This window comes from Oncorhynchus tshawytscha, linkage group LG15 (assembly GCF_018296145.1).
Source record: "Oncorhynchus tshawytscha isolate Ot180627B linkage group LG15, Otsh_v2.0, whole genome shotgun sequence".
NCBI lineage: Eukaryota > Metazoa > Chordata > Actinopteri > Salmoniformes > Salmonidae > Oncorhynchus > Oncorhynchus tshawytscha.
In genome coordinates, this window is record NC_056443.1 from 14,835,182 (window position 1) to 14,853,581 (window position 18,400).

Below are 18,400 nucleotides of genomic sequence, written 5' to 3' on the forward strand. Positions count from 1 at the left end.
GAGGGAGAGGGGAGAAAGAGGTCAAGGCCACAGGAGGCTGCTGAAGGGAGAACGGCTCATAATAATGGCCGGAACAGTGCAAATGGAATGGCATGAATCACCTGGAAACCATGTGTTTTATGTATTTAATACCATGCCACTTATTCCGCTTCAGTCATTACCACGAGCCCGGTCTCCCCAATTAAGGTGCCACCAGCCTCCTGTGGTCAAGGCATATGGCAAAATCAACTGTTCACAGGAGACTGAGTGAATCAGGCCTTCATGGTCGAATTGATGCAATGAAACCACTACTAAATGACACCAATAAGAAGAAGAGACTTGCTTGGGCCAAGAAACACGAGCAATGGACATTGGACCAGTGAAAATCTGTACTTTTGGTCTGATGAATCCAAATAAGAGGTTTTTGGTTCCAACCGCTGTGTCTTTGTGAGATGCAGAGTAGGCGAACGGATGATCTCCGCATGTGTGGTTTCCACCGTGAAGCATGGAGGAGGAGGTGTGATGGTGTGGGTGTGCTTTGCTGGTGACACTGTCTGTGATTTATTTAGAATTCAAGGCACACTTAACCAGCATGGCTACCACAGCATTCTGCAGCGATACACCATCCCATCTTAGTGGGACTATCATTTGTTTTTCAACTGGACAATGACCCAACACACCTCCAGGCTGTGTAAGGGCTATTTGACCTAGAAGGAGAGTGATGGAATGCTGCATCAGATGACCTGGCCTCCACAATCACTCGACCTGAACCCAATTGAGATGGTTTGGGATGAGTAGGACTGAAGAGTGAAGGAAAAATAGCCAATAAGTTCTCAGCATATGTGGGAACTCCTTCAAGACTGTTAGAAAAGTATTCCAGTTGACAATGGTTGAGAGAATGTAAAGAGTGTGCAAAACTGTCAAGGCAAAGGGTGGCTACTTTGAAGAATCTTTGTTTAACACTTTTTTGGTTACTTCATGAATCCATATGTGTTATTTCATAGTTTTGATTTCTTCACTATTATTCTACAATGTAGAAAATAGTAAAAATAAAGAGAAACCCTTGAATGAGTAGGTGTGTCCAAACTTTGGACTGGAACTGTATTTTAATAGATGTGGCCTAAAGACGAAATTAAATTAATAACCGTGTGATGGGTGTCAATATTATCAATTGTAAAATTGAGAATGAAGAGACTGATGACCAGCGCTGTGTGCATTGACAAAGAAAAGAATGGAGCTTTCCAAGTAAGCTCTTCTTCCATATCATCCTACAGAGGTCCATGCAGGAGAGACGTTTTGATTGCTATACCCTATAAAAAAGAGCAGATTCCAAGGTTTCTAATGAACCTGTTTTGCCAAACAACATCATCAATTCAAAGTGTATTTGTCACATGCTCCAAATACAACAGGTGTAGACCTCACAGTGAAATGCGTACTTACAAACCCCAACCAACAGTGCAATTTCTAAGGAAAAAATAGGTATTAGGTAAACAATAGAAAAATAAGTTAATAAATAAAGACAGTAAAATGACAGTGAAAATAACAGTATGCAGGGGCACCGGTTAGTCGGGCTAATTGAGGTAATATGTACATGTAGGTATAGTTAAAGTGACTATGAATAGATGATAAACAGAGTAGCAGCAGCGTAAAAGAGGGGGTTGGCGGGACACAGTGCAAATAGTCCGGGTAGCCATTTTATTACCTGTTCTGGTGTCTTATGGCTTGGGGGTAAAAGCTGTTGAGAAGCCTTTTGGTCCTAGACTTGGTGCTCCGGTACTGATTGCCATGTGGTAGCAGAGAGAAAAGTCTATGACTGGAGTGGCTGGGGTCTTGGACAATTTTTAGGGCCTTCCTCTGACCACCTGGTATAGAGGTCCTGGATGGCAGGCAGCTTAGCCCCAGTAATGTACTGGGCCGTACGCACTACCCTCTGTTGTGCCTTGCGGTCGGAGGCCGTGCAGTTGCCATGCCAGACAGTTATTCAACCAGTCAGGATGGTTTCTGTTGCAGCTGCAGAACCTTTTGAGGATCTGAGGACCAATGCCAAATCTTTTCAGTCTCCAGAGGGGGAATAGGTTTTGTTGTGCCCTCTTCACGACTGTCTTGGTGTGTTTGGACACCAAGGAACTTAAAGCTCTCAACCTGCTCCACTACAGCCCCGTTGATGAGAATGGGGGCGTGCTGAGTCCTCTTTTTCCTGTAGTCCACAATCATCTCCTTTTGTCTTGATTACGTTGAGGGATAGGTTGTTATTCTGGCACCACCCGGCCAGGTCTCTGACCTCCTCCCTATAGGCTGTCTCGTCATTGTCAGTGATCAGGCCTACCACTGTTGTGTGGTCTGCAAACTTAATGATGGTGTTGGAGTCGGCGCCTGGCCATCCAGGCATGACTCTGCATGAACGCCGAGCTGTAGTCAACAAATATCTTTCCTCATGTAGGTGATCCTTTTGTCCAGGTGGGAAAGGGCAGTGTAGAGTGCAATAGAGATTGCATCATCTGTGGATCTGTTTGAGCGGTATGCAAATTGGAGTAGGCCTAGGGTTTCTGGGATAATGGTGTTAATGTGAGCCATTTACCAGCCTTTCAAAGCACTCGAAGGCTACGGACTTGAGTGCTACGGGTCTGTAGTCATTTAGGCAGGTTACCTTAGTGTTCTTGGGCACAGGGACTATGGTGGTCTTCTTGAAGCATGTTGGTATTACAGACTCAATCAGGGACAGATTGAAAATGTCAGTGAAGACATCTGCCAGTTGGTCATCACATGCCTGGAGCACACGTCCTGGTAATCCGTCTGGCCCAGTGGCCTTGTGAATGTTGACCTCTCTGGGATATGTGGGACGGTAGCTTACCACCTTGCCAACAGCCAGTGAAATTGCAGGGCACCGATTTCAAAAAGGCTTTACGGTGAAAGCACACCAAACGATTATGTTAGGTCAGTACCTAGTCACAGAAAAACACAGCCATTTTTCCAGCCAAAGAGAGAAATAGAGAAAATGCATCACTAACCTTTGATGATCTTCATCAGATGACACTCATAGGACTTCATGTTACACAATACATGTATGTTTTGTACGATAAAGTTCATATTTAAATCCAAAAATCTCAGTTTACATTGGCACATTATGTTCAGTAGTTCCAAAACATCCGGTGATTTTGCAGAGAGCCACATCAATTTACAGAAATACTCATAATAAACATTGCTAAAAGATACAGGTGTTATGCATGGAATTTTAGAGCCACTTCTCCTTAATGCAACCACTGTATCAGATTTCAAAAAACTTTACGAAAAAAGCAAACCATGCAATAATCTGAGTATGGCGCTCAACACAAAAACAAGCCATGCAGATACCCACCATGTTGTGAAGTCAACAGAAGTCAGAAATAGCATTATAAATATTCACTTACCTTTGATGATCTTCATCAGAATACATCCCAGGAATCCCAGTTCCACAATAAATGTTTGTTTTGTTCGATAAAGTTCATCATTTATGTCCAAATAACACGATCCAAACTCACGAGGTGCGGGCAAGTCCAGGCGAAAGTTCATGCGCAAAGTAATGTTACAGTCCGTAGAAACATGTCAAACGAAGTATAGAATCCATCTTTAGGATGTTTTTATCATGAATCTTCAATAATGTTTCAACCGGAGAATTCCTTTGTCTGTAGAAATGCAATGGGACGCAGCTAACTCTCACGTGAGCACGCGTGATCAGCTCATGCCACTCTGGCAGACCCCTGACTCATTCAGCTCTCATTCCCCCCTCCTTCACAGTAGAAGCCTCAAACAAGGTTCTAAAGACTGTTGACATCTAGTGGAAGCCTTAGGAAGTGCAATTTGACCCCATAGACACTGTATATTTGATAGGCAAATGACTTGAAAAACAACAACCCTCAGATTTCTCACTTCCTGGTTGAATTTTTTTCTCTGGATTTTGCCTGCCAGTACCTAGTCACAGAAAAACACAGCCACAGAAAAACACAGAAGCGAGCATAGCAGTGATTTAGCTCGTCTGGTAGGCTTGTGTCACTGGGTAGCTTGCGGCTGTGCTTCCCTTTGTAGTCTGTAATAGTTTGCAGGCTCTGCCACATTCAACAATTGTCGGTGCCTGTGTAGTACGATTCAATCTTAGTCCTGTATTGGCGTTTTGCCTGTTTATGATTTGTCGGAGGGCATATCAGGATTTCTAATAAGCTTCCGGGTTAGTCCCGCACCTTGAAAGCGGCAGCTCTACCATTTAGCTCAGTGCGAATGTTGCCTGTAATCCATGGCTTCTGTTTGGTGTATGTACGTACAGTGACTGTGGGGACAATGTCCTCGATGCACTTATTGATGAAGCCAGTGACTGATGTGATGTACTCCACAATGCCATCGCAAATCAGTCCTATAATTTAGCATCTGCTTCGTCTGACCACTTTTTTATATACCAAGTCACTGGTGTTTGCTGCTTTTCATTTTTGGCTGTAAGCTGGAATCCGGAGGGTAGAATTATGGTCGGATTTGCCAAGTGGAGGGTGAGGGAGAGCTTTGTACGCATCTCTGTGTGTGGATTGAAGGTGTTGTAGATTTTTTCCCCTCTGGTTGCACATTTAAAACCTCTTATGGATAGGGGAGACGCTAGCGTCTTAACTTGCCAATTGCCAGGGGAAATGCCAGAATCAAATAAAATGCTATAAAATTTAAACTTTCATTAAATCACACATGTAAGATACTCAATTAACTCAATTAAAGCTACACTCCTTGTGAATCCAGCCAACATGTCAGATTTTTAAAATGCTTTTCGGGGGAAAGCACAAGAAGCTATTATCTGATAGCCTGGAACATCTGCACTAGGAGTAAACGAAGGAGCTAGCATAGCAGGCGCTACACAAAACGCTGAAATAAAATATAAAACATGCATTACCTATGGCGAGCTTCTTTTGTTGGCACTCCAATATGTCCCATAAACATCACAATTGGTCCTTTTTTTCGATTAGTTCCATCCATATTCACTGATCAAAAAAATAAAGGGAACACTAAAATAACACATCCTAGATCTGAATGAATGAAATATTCTTATTAAGTACTTTTTTCTTTACATAGTTGAATGTGCTGACAACAAAATCACACAAAAATTATCAATGGAAATCAAATGTATCAACCCATGGAGGACTGGATTTGGAGTCACACTCAAAATTAAAGTGGAAAACCACACTACAGGCTGATCCAACTTTGATGTAATTTCCTTAAAACAAGTCCAAATGAGGCTCAGTAGTGTGTGTTGCCTCCACGTGCCTGTATGACCTCCCTACAACGCCTGGGCATGCTCCTGATGAGGTGGCGGATGGTCTCCTGAGGGATCTCCTCCCAGACCTGGACTAAAGCATCTGCCAATTCCTAGACAGTCTGTGGATGGAGCGAGACATGATGTCCCAGATGTGCTCAATTGGATTCAGGTCTGGGGAACGGGCGGGCCAGTCCATAGCATCAATGCCTTCCACTTGCAGGAACTGCTGCCACACTCCATCCACATGAGGTCTAGCATTGTCTTGCATTAGGAGGAACCCAGGGCCAACCGCACCAGCATATGGTCTCACAAGGGGTCTGAGGATCTCATCTCGGTACCTAATGGCAGTCAGGCTACCTCTGGTGAGCACATGGAGGGCTGTGCGGCCCCCCCAAAGAAATGCCACCCCACACCATGACTGACCCACCGCCAAACCGGTCATGCTGGAGGATGTTGCAGGCAGCAGAACGTTCTCCACGGCGTCTCCAGACTCTGTCACATCTGTCACATGTGCTCAATGTGAACCTGCTTTCATCTGTGAAGAGCACAGGGCGCCAGTGGCGAATTTGCCAATCTTGGTGTTCTCTGGCAAATGCCAAACATCCTGCACGGGGTTGGGCTGTAAGCACAACCCCCACGTGTGGACGTCGGGCCCTCATACCACCCTCATGTAGTCTGTTTCTGACCGTTTGAGCAGACACATGCACATTTTTGGCCTGCTGGAGGTCATTTTGCAGGGCTCTGGCAGTGCTCCTCCTTGCACAAAGGCGGAGGTAGCGGTCCTGCTGCTGGGTTGTTGCCCTCCTACGGCCTCCTCCACGTCTCCTGATGTACTGGCCTGTCTCCTGGTAGCGCCTCCATGCTCTGGACATTACGCTGACAGACACAGCAAACCTTCTTGCCACAGCTCGCATTGATGTGCCATCCTGGATGAGCTGCACTACCTGAGCCACTTGTGTGGGTTGTAGACTCCGTCTCATGCTACCACTAGAGTGAAAGCACCGCCAGCATTCAAAAGTGACCAAAACATCCGCCAGGAAGTATAGGAACTGAGAAGTGGTCTGTGGTCACCACCTGTAGAACCACTCCTTTATTGGGGGTGTCTTGCTAATTGCCTATAATTTCCACCTGTTGTCTATTCCATTTGCACAAGAGCATGCACAATGTATTGTCAATCAGTGTTACTTCCTAAGTGGACAGTTTGATTTCACAGAAGTGTGATTGACTTGGAGTTGCATTGTGTTGATTAAGTGTTCCCTTTATTTTTTTGAGCAGTGTATATCAAAAATGTCAATTTATAAAGCATGTTTGATCCAGAAAAAAAACAGCTTACAAAAACCCAACGTCACAACAAAATATTTCAAAAGTTGCCTATAAACTTTGCTAAAATATTTCAAACTATTTTTGTAATACAACATTAGGTATTTTTAAACATTAATAATCGATCAAATTGTAGACGTGGCAATCTGTATTCAATACAGGAACAAAAAGAAACCAGCACTGCTTTTTACGTCTTGTGCAACTCATAAAAGTGTCCCCAGTTCAGAGTTGGCCTACTGCTTCATAGCACAAAGGAATAACCTCAACCATATTCCAAAGACTGGCGACATCGTGTGGAAGCGGTAGGAACTGAAAATAGGTTCCTATTAAATATATATAGTGAACAGAAACAGTTAGTCCTCAGGGTTTTGCCTGCTACATAAGTTCTGTTATACTCACAGACATGATTCAAACAGTTTTAGAAACTTCAGAGTGTTTTCTATCCAAATCTATGAATAATATGCATATCTTATATTCTTGGCATGAGTAGCAGGAAGTTGAAATTGGGCACGCTATTTATCCAAAAGTGAAAATTCTGCCCCCTAGCTTTGAGGTTAAAGTTAGTGAGGGAGATATGTCTCCAGCTTCAGTGATTTTTGCAATTCGTTCCAGTCATTGGCAGCAAAGAACTGTAAGGGAAGACGGGAGATAAGGCGGAGCTATACCTAGCAAAGACATTTCGATGACCTGGAGCCAGTGGATTTGGCGACGAATATGAAGCAAGGGCCAGCCAACGAGAGCATACAGGTCGCAGTGGTGGGTAGTATATGGGCCTTTGGTGAGAAACGGATGGCACTGTGATAGACTACATCCAATTTGCTGAGTAGTGTGTTGGATGCTATTTTGTAGATGACATCGCCAACGTCAAGGATCGGTAGGATAGTCAGTTTTACGAGAGTATGTTTGGTAGCATGAGTGAAGGAAGTCAGAACCGTCCAGAGTAGTGATGCTAGTCGGCCGGGCGGGTGCGGGCAGCGATCGGTTGAAGAGCACGCATTTAGTCTTACTTGCATTTAAGAGCAGTTGGAGGCCACGGAAGGAGTTTTGTATGGCATTGAAGCTTTGTTTGGAGGTTTGTTAACAGTGTCCAAAGAAGGGCCAGAAGTGTACAGAATGGTGTTGTCTGCGTAGAGGTAGATCAGAGAATCACCAGCAGCAAGAGCAACAACATTGATCTATGTAGTCAAAAGAGTCGGCCCGAGAATTGAACCCTGTGGCACCCCCAGAGACTGCCAGAGGTCCGGACAACAGGCCCTCTGATTTTACACACTGAACTCTATCAGAGAAGTTGTTAGTGAACCAGGCAAGGCAGTCATTCGAGAATCCAAGGCGGTTGAGTCTGCCAATATAAATACGGTGATTGACAGAGTCGAAAGCCCTGGCCAGGTCGATGAAGACGGCTGCACAGTACTGCACAGTGCTGTGTTTTATCGATGGCGGTTATGATATCGTTTATGACCTTGACGTGGCTGAGGTGCACCCGTTACCAGCTTGGAAACCAGATTGCATATCGGGGAAGGTACTGTGGGATTCGATATGGTTGGTGATCTGTTTGTTCACTTGGCTTTCCATGTTTAGGATACTGATATTTTCTTAATTGACCGTGCATCTTAATGACCGTGTGTCTTGGTGGTTTGGGTATTTTATTTGTCAAAAATACACTTACTGTGTTCCAACGCACATGCTTTTTGTTTCATAGTTGTCACGAAGGTATCCAACCTTTTTACATGCTGTATGTCCTACAGTAACAAAGTAAAGAAAATGTCATGTTCTTTCAAATATTTAGATTTAACATTCTGTTACCTAAGACCTACATAAACACAACCAAATGACATTGGCATGAATGGGGGGAGGGGCAGGGGGTCCAACTTCATGCCGCTTTGAGGATGAAATGTTCAACGTTTTTGTGTTCTATGATATTTGTCTCAAAGCACTGCTAGAGTGTAAAATACAGATTTAGGAAGAGTCAGGGACAGGTAGGTGGGTTCAAGATTTTGATTGAAATTAAGTTATTGACGGTTCTTGTGTTAAATGCTTAATAAAAATGACAATATATGACAAATGTATCTTTGTCATATAAACCATATTGCTTACAGTAAATTACAATGGATTAAGAGCTATTGCTCCTTTTTTATATTTATTTAACCTTTATTTAACTAGGTAATTCAGTTAAGAACAAATTCTTATTTTACAATGACGGCCTACCACAACCAAACCCTCCCCTAACCCGGACGATGCTGGGCCTATTGTGCGCCTACATCTACAGTATCCTATTTGACTGGTTGGGCTTGCATAACTGTTGTTATATTTACTTTTTCGATAAGTCGGGGTGGGTATTTACATTACCCACCCCGACTTATCCAGGTCTGCTAACTAAACTGTAAAGATCTGACATTTTTTGCTGTTTTGTTTTAGTTCATTTTGTAATACCTGCTAAGAGACTCCATTACAGGGAGGGGTCTTCTGGGTGGGGAACAACCAATGGAATAATTTTAATTTAACTTAAATTTAAGAATTTGTTCTTAACTGACTTGCCTAGTTAAATAAAGGTTTTTAAAAAATGGGTATGTTTCCCTGTGGGCCCTGCTTTTTGTTACACATCCATGGGCTTATCAACGCTAAAGATAACAATTATATAATTAATATAACGGTCCTTTATGAAAAACAATGCTAATGCTATTCTCTTTGAATTTGAAAGGCCAAAATGTTCCTAATAAACGCTCCAGCTGTCTTCATATCCTAGCAAGAAACCATTATTGATATAGTAATGCTCCAAGAAACACACCTGCTCCATAAGGACGCACATAGAAACTTGTAGAAACTGGCTGCTTTTTCATCAGCCCCAAACCAAACTAAAGGTGTAATCATAATTATACTTAAGAAACTCAATCACCATCTTGGGTTAAGGCAAAGACCAAGAAGGCAGAGTCACATTCCTTAAATGTATCCATAATGTAAAGAAAATGACCTTTTATTAGTGTGTACACTCCGAATTCATATAATTTTGATTGTCTGAACAGCATATTGTTAGAATTAACTGAATTTCATCTGGTTATTGGGAAAGATATGAATGTCATTTTGGACATGCGAGACAAATCTAATAAGACCAACTGCATTCCACACGCAACCAAGGCTCTCCAGCATATACTCTCTGATTACAACCTCATTGATGCATGGCGAACACATAATCCTAAGCAAAAGAGTAGACTTTCAACTCAAACAGGGATAAAACATTCTCACAAATGAATTTCATACTATTTGCTACATCTCTATTTTTTTTTTATCAAGAAAATAGAAATTCAACATCCTGGATGACCACCACATTTACTACTGTCAAGTTCAAATCTTGGATATCTGCTATTCTCTGCCTTGTTTAAATGTTGTTGTTTTTACCAGCTCTTAACCTTTTAGAGGCGTTCCAGAGGATTGCAAACAACCTTGTTATTTACACCCTATTTTGGACTCAAGTGTCAATGTATGGTTCATACATACATAATAAAACATCTGCAGTCCTCTCCCAGCGGTGAAAGGCACAGAATCCTTACATTTTTACCTGGCATCATTTAGTGCATGAGACACGCTCTCGTTCATTTCATGTAGCCTAGTGAGGCATGTGATCTGAAGCGAGTGGGATTACCTGACTACATGGGTTTAACATTAGTTATTTTCATAACAGCAAAAATACATTGAATAAATCTATCAAATACACGCATCATAAGTTAGATCTATTTGACCTTGTTGTTTTTTAATTTCACTCTTTCAATAGGCTAAATTGATCTGAAAACCAAGCACAAAATGTGTGCAAGAAATTACATTTTAGCCAGGCACATACATTAGAAGACAATTGTCAAACTGATCAGAAACACTATGCTCACAATCTGTATCTCCTAAATGGTGTCGCTGGTGTATTTAGTTAGAATTTGTGAATAGATTGCGCAATAGACTAGGGTTTTTACCGGGCGTGAATCTCAACACAACAAACATAACTTTGATGTGCTAGAGAAATGTATACTTCCAAATTTCACCCACTTTTCAGATAAAAATACATCACCCTACCTTTCTGTTGTTTCAACCATCCATATCATATAATTCCATGCCATTTGTCCTTATAGACGTACACACAGGTATTCCATGATATGTGTTAAAAATCCAGCACTGCAGTTAATTGCCAGCGATCATCATTCATCACGTATGCAAATGCAATATATAATCATTACACTACTTTCAAGGAATCGGGCAATTGATGCAAACATGTAAGTAGGCATGAACTTTTCCATTATATGAAATGCATTCTCACAATCGCTTGCTTGCCATACTAGCCTACAACAAGGGATTAGCCAGCCACAACCAAACTTTGAGAGACCATGTTGATTGGCAGGTGGAATGATGTTCCAATGATGTTGCAAGGTTAAAGACCAAATAGTTCAAAAGTATAAGATTGATGGTGTTCTTAATTTTGTCTCTGAGCTCTACAGACAATTCTTTCAACCTCATGGCTTGTTTTTTGCTCTGACATACATAGTCAACTGTGGGACCTTATACAGTGCATTCGGAAGGTATTCAGAACGCTTGACTTTTTCCACATTTTGTTATGTTACAGCCTTTTTCTAAAATAGATTAAATTGTTTTTTCTCTCATCAATCTATACACAATTACAACATAATGACACATTTTTGCAAATGTATTAAAAATAAACTGATATATTACATTTACATAAGTATTCAGACCCTTTACTCAGTAATTTGTTGAAGCACCTTTGGTAGCGTTTACAGCCTCGAGTCTTCTTGGGTATGACGCTACAAGCCTGGCACACCTGTATTTGGGAAGTTTCTCCCATTCTTTTCTGCAGATCCTCTCAATCTCTGTCAGATTGGATGGGGAGCGTCACTGCACAGCAATTTTCAGGTCTCCCCAGAGATGTTCGATCGGGTTAGCGTCCGGGCTTTGGCTGGGCCACTCAAGGACATTCACCCACTTGTCCCAAATCCACTCCTGCGTTGTCTAGGCTGTGTGCTTAGGGTCGCAGTTCTGTTGTGAGGTCCTGAGCTCTCTGGAGCAGGTTTTCATCAAGGATCTCTCCGTTCATCTTTCCCTCGATCCTGACTAGTCTCTCAGTCCCTGCTGCTGAAAAACATCCCCACAGCATGATTCTGCCACCACTATTCAGTCCAAAGAGTTCAATTTTGTTTCTCATTGTCAGAGTCCTTTTGACAAACTCTTAAGCCTTTTACTGTGGAGAGGCTTCCGTCTGGCCACTACCAGTGGTGGAAAAAGTACCCAATTGTCATACTTGAGGAAATGATACCTTAATAGAAAAGAAACTCACCCAGTAAAATACTACTTGAGTAAAAGTCTAAAAGTATTTGCTTTTAAATATACTTTAGTATCAAAAGTAAATGCAATTGGGAAAATATACTTTTAAAAGTAAAATTATAAATTATTTCAACTTGCTTATATTAACCGAACTGCACAATTTGTTTGTTTTTGTTAATTTACGGATAGCTAGGGCAACACTCCAACACGAAGACATAATTTGCAAACGAAGCATATGTGTTTAGTGAGTCCGCCAGATCAGAGGCAGTAGGGACAAAATAACGTAACAAAATGTGGAATAAGTCAAGGGGTCAGAATACTTTCCGAAGGCACTGTATACTTGGGATATTGTTTTTCAATGGGAAAAGTAAAAAGAAATATCTGGATTTTGTCTTTAATGTCAGACCAGGCAAGACTAAACGTGCATTATAAAGAAAGGAAAAGCTGCACACTAGTAGATCCGATGCATTAATCTATTCAACAATGTTTGACAGCTAAACTGTCTTAATCAGGGTACATAGATCCCCAAAATTATATTAGTGTATTTATTTTTAAGTGTCTTAGATTCTGTTTGTAATGAAAAGCACTATATAAAATAAATGTATTGTTATAATGCTAGTACAGTTTGGGAACGGGAGTTAAAAGGAGTGAAAACTAGCACTTGAGAACTGACTAAATCAGTCTGGTAACCATCTGAGGGACTGGTCAGCATCATCCCAGGGACCGGTGCCGGTCACAGACCAGAGGTTGAGAAACACTGGTCTACGTGGAGGAAAACTGATAGATAAGTAATAAACAGCCCTCTGTTTATAAGGCTGAGGGAGAGAGTGGCAGCGTAATGCTATTTATATCTATCTCTGTTTGCATGGCCTGAAGGAGATGTACACCTACCTGGCACAGGAGCTGAAAAGGCTTGCTGCGGCTCATGGGGAGAGACTGCTGCACACCCCACACAACCCCATATCACTGGGTAAGATACAGCGCACACAACCCCATATCACTGGGTAAGATGCACCCTCAAACATCCCCATATCACTGGGTAAGATACGGCGCACCATATCACTGGGTAAGATGCACCCTCACACAACCCTATAACTAGGGAAGATACAGCGCACACAACTCCATAGCAGTGGTTAAGATAGATGCCTCTTACACAACCCTTGTCACACTTAAGAATTGCAATACCTCAGATCCAGTAATTTAGGGATAATCCAGAGATAAGAAATTAGCCCAGAGATTCATCCAGAGATCTCTAGATTAGCCCTAAATTACTGGATCTGAAGTATTGCAATTCTTAAATCGGAGAAAAGTTGCTTTCACATTACACAATATTCGCCTGAAATTTCATGTTCGTGCGATATTCTTAGTTTGGGGCATCCTATGAGAATGTTGGAGCAAAATTTGTGTGTTGTGAAAGTTTCTACGAATGCTGTCTACGTCCGAAATCTAAACATGCTTGATTGACCCAAATGCAAATTTCATTCTACATTACAAATTAGTGTGTAGAGTGGAAGGTAATATCTTTCAAAACGTGTATTAGTAGTTATTTTCTCTCCATAGTCAGTCCTTGTAAACTTGCAACTAATCTAAAGCTTTAACCCCAGTAAAGTTCAAACAAGCTAGCGTATGCATGTCACAGCACTTTTTTGCTCGTCACATGCTGGGTGAATATTGCTTCTATGTCTGTAAAATTGTGACTTATGACAAAGTAAAAGATGTGAATTCCAATGTTGTGTTGACCTTTTGTCTGTGCATGTTTTCATGTAGCCATGTCTCTGGATGGCCTCCAGACACAGAGCGGCAAATCTGTGACTCAACTGGGCTCCATGCTGTTCACCAGGCAGGTGTCTGGGGCCAGGTAATTATTTAACTAGGCAAATTCTTATTTACAATGATGTCCTACCCCGGCCAAACCCTAACCGGGGTGACGCTGGGGCCAATTGTGTGCCGTCCTATGGGACTCCCAATCACGGCCGGTTGTGATACAGCCTGGAATCGAACTAGGGTCTGTAGTGACGCCTCTAGCACTGACATGCAGTGCCTTAGACCGCTGCGCCAAACAAAAATATTTTTTTCCCAGCTCAGTGGAGACCAGCGGGACAATTTAATATGTGAGTTGAGGTAGTGGGGGGAGTCTCTGAAGAACCTCATTGTATACAAAAAGTAGCCAGTGCTGGGCCCTTCTGGTAGTCAGAGACTACCAGCCAACAGAACTATACAAAATGCATTTATATGTAAGAAAATTGTCCCGAGTGATAAAACGCAGTGCTGAGTGATAGTCTAAAGTCTTTTAAACAGAGGCTGCCGCATGCATGTAGATTATATCAAGTACTGGGAGAAGCATCGCTTGAACAATCTTCCTTATACTTTCCAAAGTGAGGCAGGATTTATTTCTATAACAGAAACCAATCTTAATTTTCTGCTTTTTTTGTCAGTTTTTCAATGTGTGTTTTAAAAGAGAGTTTATCGTAAATTCAAATACCGAAGTACTTACAGTGGGGCAAAAAAGTATTTAGTCAGCCACCAATTGTGCAAGTTCTCCAACTTAAAAAGATGAGAGAGTCCTGTAATTTTCATCATAGGTACACTTAAACTATGACAGACAAAATGAGAAAAAAAATCCAGAAAATCACATTATAGGATTTTTAATGAATTTATTTGCAAATTATGGTGGAAAATAAGTATTTGGTCACCTACAAATAAGCAAGATTTCAAATAAACCAAGACAACACCAAGACAAAACATTAATTTTGTAAATTAATAAAGAAAATACAATCCTCAACCTGTCTCTTAATAATGTCTTGAAGTGACCAAAAAACACTTGGGAGTCTGATTTTAGGGTCTTTTTGAATACATTCCAGTTATGGGCATGTAAAACTAAAAGCCGTTTTACCTAGGTCAGTAGGGACAAAAGGTTTAAAAAACAAAACAATTTGCCATTCATGTGCGCGAGTGAGGTATTTCTTCTGTATGAGCGATGTGAGTTAGTATGGTAGTTTCTGCAGGAGAGCTTTTTAAAATATGTCCTGGTTTACAGTGGGGGCAGAAGAGTGAAGCACCGTGTCATCGGCATAAAAGTGTTGCTTACAGTTCTTCATTAAGGAACCAATAACGGTAATATAAAACGTGAACAGAACTGTCCCTAAAATGGACCCCTGAGGAACACCTTTTGTGTCCTCTAGGAATAGTGAAGTTTCAAATGTTATTAGTCATTTGGAATGTGCATGGTATACATGCAAGTTCCTTCTCGACAATGCAACAACAATAAGATATAATGAAATATAAGAATACAAACATAAAGTAAATGGCAGCAACTATACATTAAGATATATCCGTAAGGTAGTTATTGACCATGCACATGCATTTCGATCAAGTCCACTAGAGGACAATCTACGCAGTAAAATCCACAGTACAATTTTCTTTTTTAAAATTTGTATCTAAAGAGTATTCAATAACATTATCAACAAAGAAAGCAGCTGAGATGGTATTATGTCCCTGTCTAAATCCTGATTGATACAGTTGATGTCGGAAGTTTACATACACCTTAGCCAAATACATTTAATCCGAGTAAAAATTCCCTTCCACAACTTTGGAAGTATGCTTGAAAGACCCATTTGCGACCAAGCTTTAACTTCCTGACTGATGTCTTGAGATGTTGCTTCAATATATCCACATAATTTTCCTTCCTCATGATCCCATCTATTTTGTGAAGTGCACCAGACCCTCCTGCAGCAAAGCACCCCCACAACATGATGCTGCCACCCTCGTGCTTCACGGTTGGGATGGTGGTCTTCGGCTTGCAAGCCTCCCCCTTTTTCCTCCAAACATAACAATGGTCATTATGGCAAAATAGTTTTATTTTTGTTTCATCAGACCAGAGGACATTTCTCCAAAAAGTACAATCTTTTTCCCCATGTGCAGTTGCAAACCGTAGTCTGGCTTTTTTTTTTATGGTGGTTTTGGAGCAGTGGTTTCTTCCTTGCTGAGTGGCCTTTTAGGTTATGTCGATTTTGGACTCGTTTGACTGTGGATATAGATACTGTTGTACCTGTTTCCTCCAGCATCTTCACAAGGCCCTTTGCTGTTGTTCTGGGATTGATTTACACTTTTTACACCAAAGTACGTTCATCTCTAGGAGACAGAATGCGTCTCTTTCCTGAGTGGTATGACGTATGTGTGGTGTTTATACTTGCGTACTATTGTTTGTTCATATGAACGTGGTACCTTCAAGCGTTTGTAAATTGCTCCCAAGGATGAACTAGACTTGTGGAGGTCTACAATTATTTTTCTGAGGTCTTGGCTGATTTCTTTTGATTTTCCCATGATGTCAAGCAAAGAGGCAATGCGTTTGAAGGTAGGCCTTGAAATACATCAACAGGTACACCTCCAATTGACTCAAATTATGTCAATTAGATTATCAGAAGCTTCTAAAGCCATGACATAATTTTAAAGGCTGTTTAAAGGCACAGTCAACTTAGTGTATGTAAACTTCTGACCCTCTGGAATTGTGATAGAATGAAATAATCTGTCTGTCTAAACAATTGTTGGAAAAATTACTTGTGTCATGCACAAAGTAGATGTTTTAACCGACTTACGAAAACTATAGTTTGTTAACAAGAAATTTGTGGAGTGGTTGAAAAACTCGTTTAAATGACTCCAATGTAAGTGTATGTACTTCCGACTTCAACTGTATGTGTTCAGAATACAGTTCCTGGATAAGGAGGAATGAGGTTGAGTTTATGAAGAGTACATTCAATTGAGCACATTTTATGCATTTTCTTTTTTCTTCTGGTCCCACCTAATAGTTTGTGATGAAGCAAGGAAGACAAAAGAAAGGTTGACATATTTTTAAACATCCTCATAAATTATTAATTTGGTCTTTCAGCAGTGATATTTTTTTTCTTCCAAGCAAGTGTCAAAGCACCTTCTCCTATTACCACAGGGTTACCCCCTATTTTCCTGGAGGTGAACACATTCATTTTCAATGTTTCAAAGAAATGAATCTGTCATACAATAATTGTATAGCCTAGTACAGCTGAAATAACATCTTCCCCTTTTCAGATATTAATTTAGCTTTGCCTGTTCGTTCAAATAGGAAGCAATTTTGTAGTATGGGATTAATTTGCTATCCCTTTCTCTTTTGTGGGCGTTTCTTCCAAGCATATTTTTAAACTTGCTTGTTTCAAGACAATTTCTGCATGCAGAAGGTGTAGTAATGGTAATGTCTGTTTTCAGGGTGGTTGCCCTTGGTAACAAACAGATGGTGAGCGGTCACATGTTCTCTGGCTTCATGTCCCACTCAGAGGCGTACCCACACCCCTATCTCAATGCCGCCTCGGCTGTTGGCATCACACGGGATGACGTGACACTCTGCATCAAAAGACTGGACAAGTGCCTGAAGAGCCTCAGGAAGGAAAGCAGTGCAAGAAGTGGTTCACCAATACCTCTCACAGGCCAGGAGGACCATGCTGGAGAGTGAATAAAAATATGTAGGGAAAAAGTGCTCATGTACTTTTTCAGATAGTAACATTTTATGCCTAGTGAAAATCTTCAAACCCCTTGCTTTCACATTTGTCATATTTTGCTGCCTGAAATGTGAATCTTAAAAAGGATTACAATTACAGAAATCTTCTCAAATTATTTTTAAAAAACAAAGATGTATTAATTGTGGCGGGGTGGCAGGGTAGCCTAGTGGTTAGAGCGTTGGACTAGTAACCGTAAGGTTGCAAGTTCAAACCCCCGAGCTGACAAGGTACAAATATGTCGTTCTGCCCCTGAACAGGCAGTTAACCCACTGTTCCTAGGCCGTCATTGAAAATAAGAATTTGGTCTTAACTGACTTGCCTGGTTAAATAAAATAAAAATATTTAAAAAATATAATAATGAAAAATTGCATAGGTCTTCACACCTCTTGCTGTGGCATATCTAAGTAAGTTCAGGAGCAAATAAATGTGACACTTGTGGTGTATGATATATGAGCTTACACCTGAAATAAAGATTGTTGGTCCATGGAAGTATAGGTCTTATAAAATGTCACCATCATTAACACATGACAATACTGCATTCCAGCGGCACTGTGGAAAACAAGTTCTGTGTGACTAATGCTATTTGCTTGTACAGATTTACACTGATAAGTTATCCAATGTCTGTATGAATTGGTTGCATTCATTGAAGACTCCACTGATCATAATGACATTGAGGCAATGGTGTGGTCTATATAAAGTACCTTGTGAAAGTATTCACGCCCCTTGACTTTTCCACATGTTCTTGTTTACAGCATGAATTTCAAATGGATGTACATTTTTTTGTCACTAGTCTACACACAATACCCCATAATGTCAAAGTGGAATTATGTTTTTAGACATGTTTACAAATGTAATAAAAAATGAAAGGGTTGAGCCAATAAGTTTAACCCCTTTGTTAGGACAAGCCTAAATACTTACCCAGAAAGACTCAGCTGTAATTGCTGCCAAAAGTTATTCTAACATATCGAATCGGGTGTGAATACTTACACTAAATAAC

General features: G+C 40.9%; 1 protein-coding gene across 1 annotated transcript in view; it reads left to right on the forward strand.

Moving 5' to 3' along the window:
• The window catches only part of sepsecs (Sep (O-phosphoserine) tRNA:Sec (selenocysteine) tRNA synthase), a 36,761-nt gene extending 18,645 nt beyond the window's left edge, over positions 1-18,116 (forward strand). Inside the window, exons 10-12 of the mRNA XM_024373256.1 lie at positions 12,755-12,848; positions 13,646-13,736; positions 17,114-18,116. Coding sequence (XP_024229024.1) covers positions 12,755-12,848; positions 13,646-13,736; positions 17,114-17,357 — 429 coding nt within the window. The 3' untranslated portion in view covers positions 17,358-18,116. The remainder of the gene's footprint in view (positions 1-12,754; positions 12,849-13,645; positions 13,737-17,113) is intronic.
• The last annotated feature ends 284 nt before the right edge of the window (positions 18,117-18,400 follow it).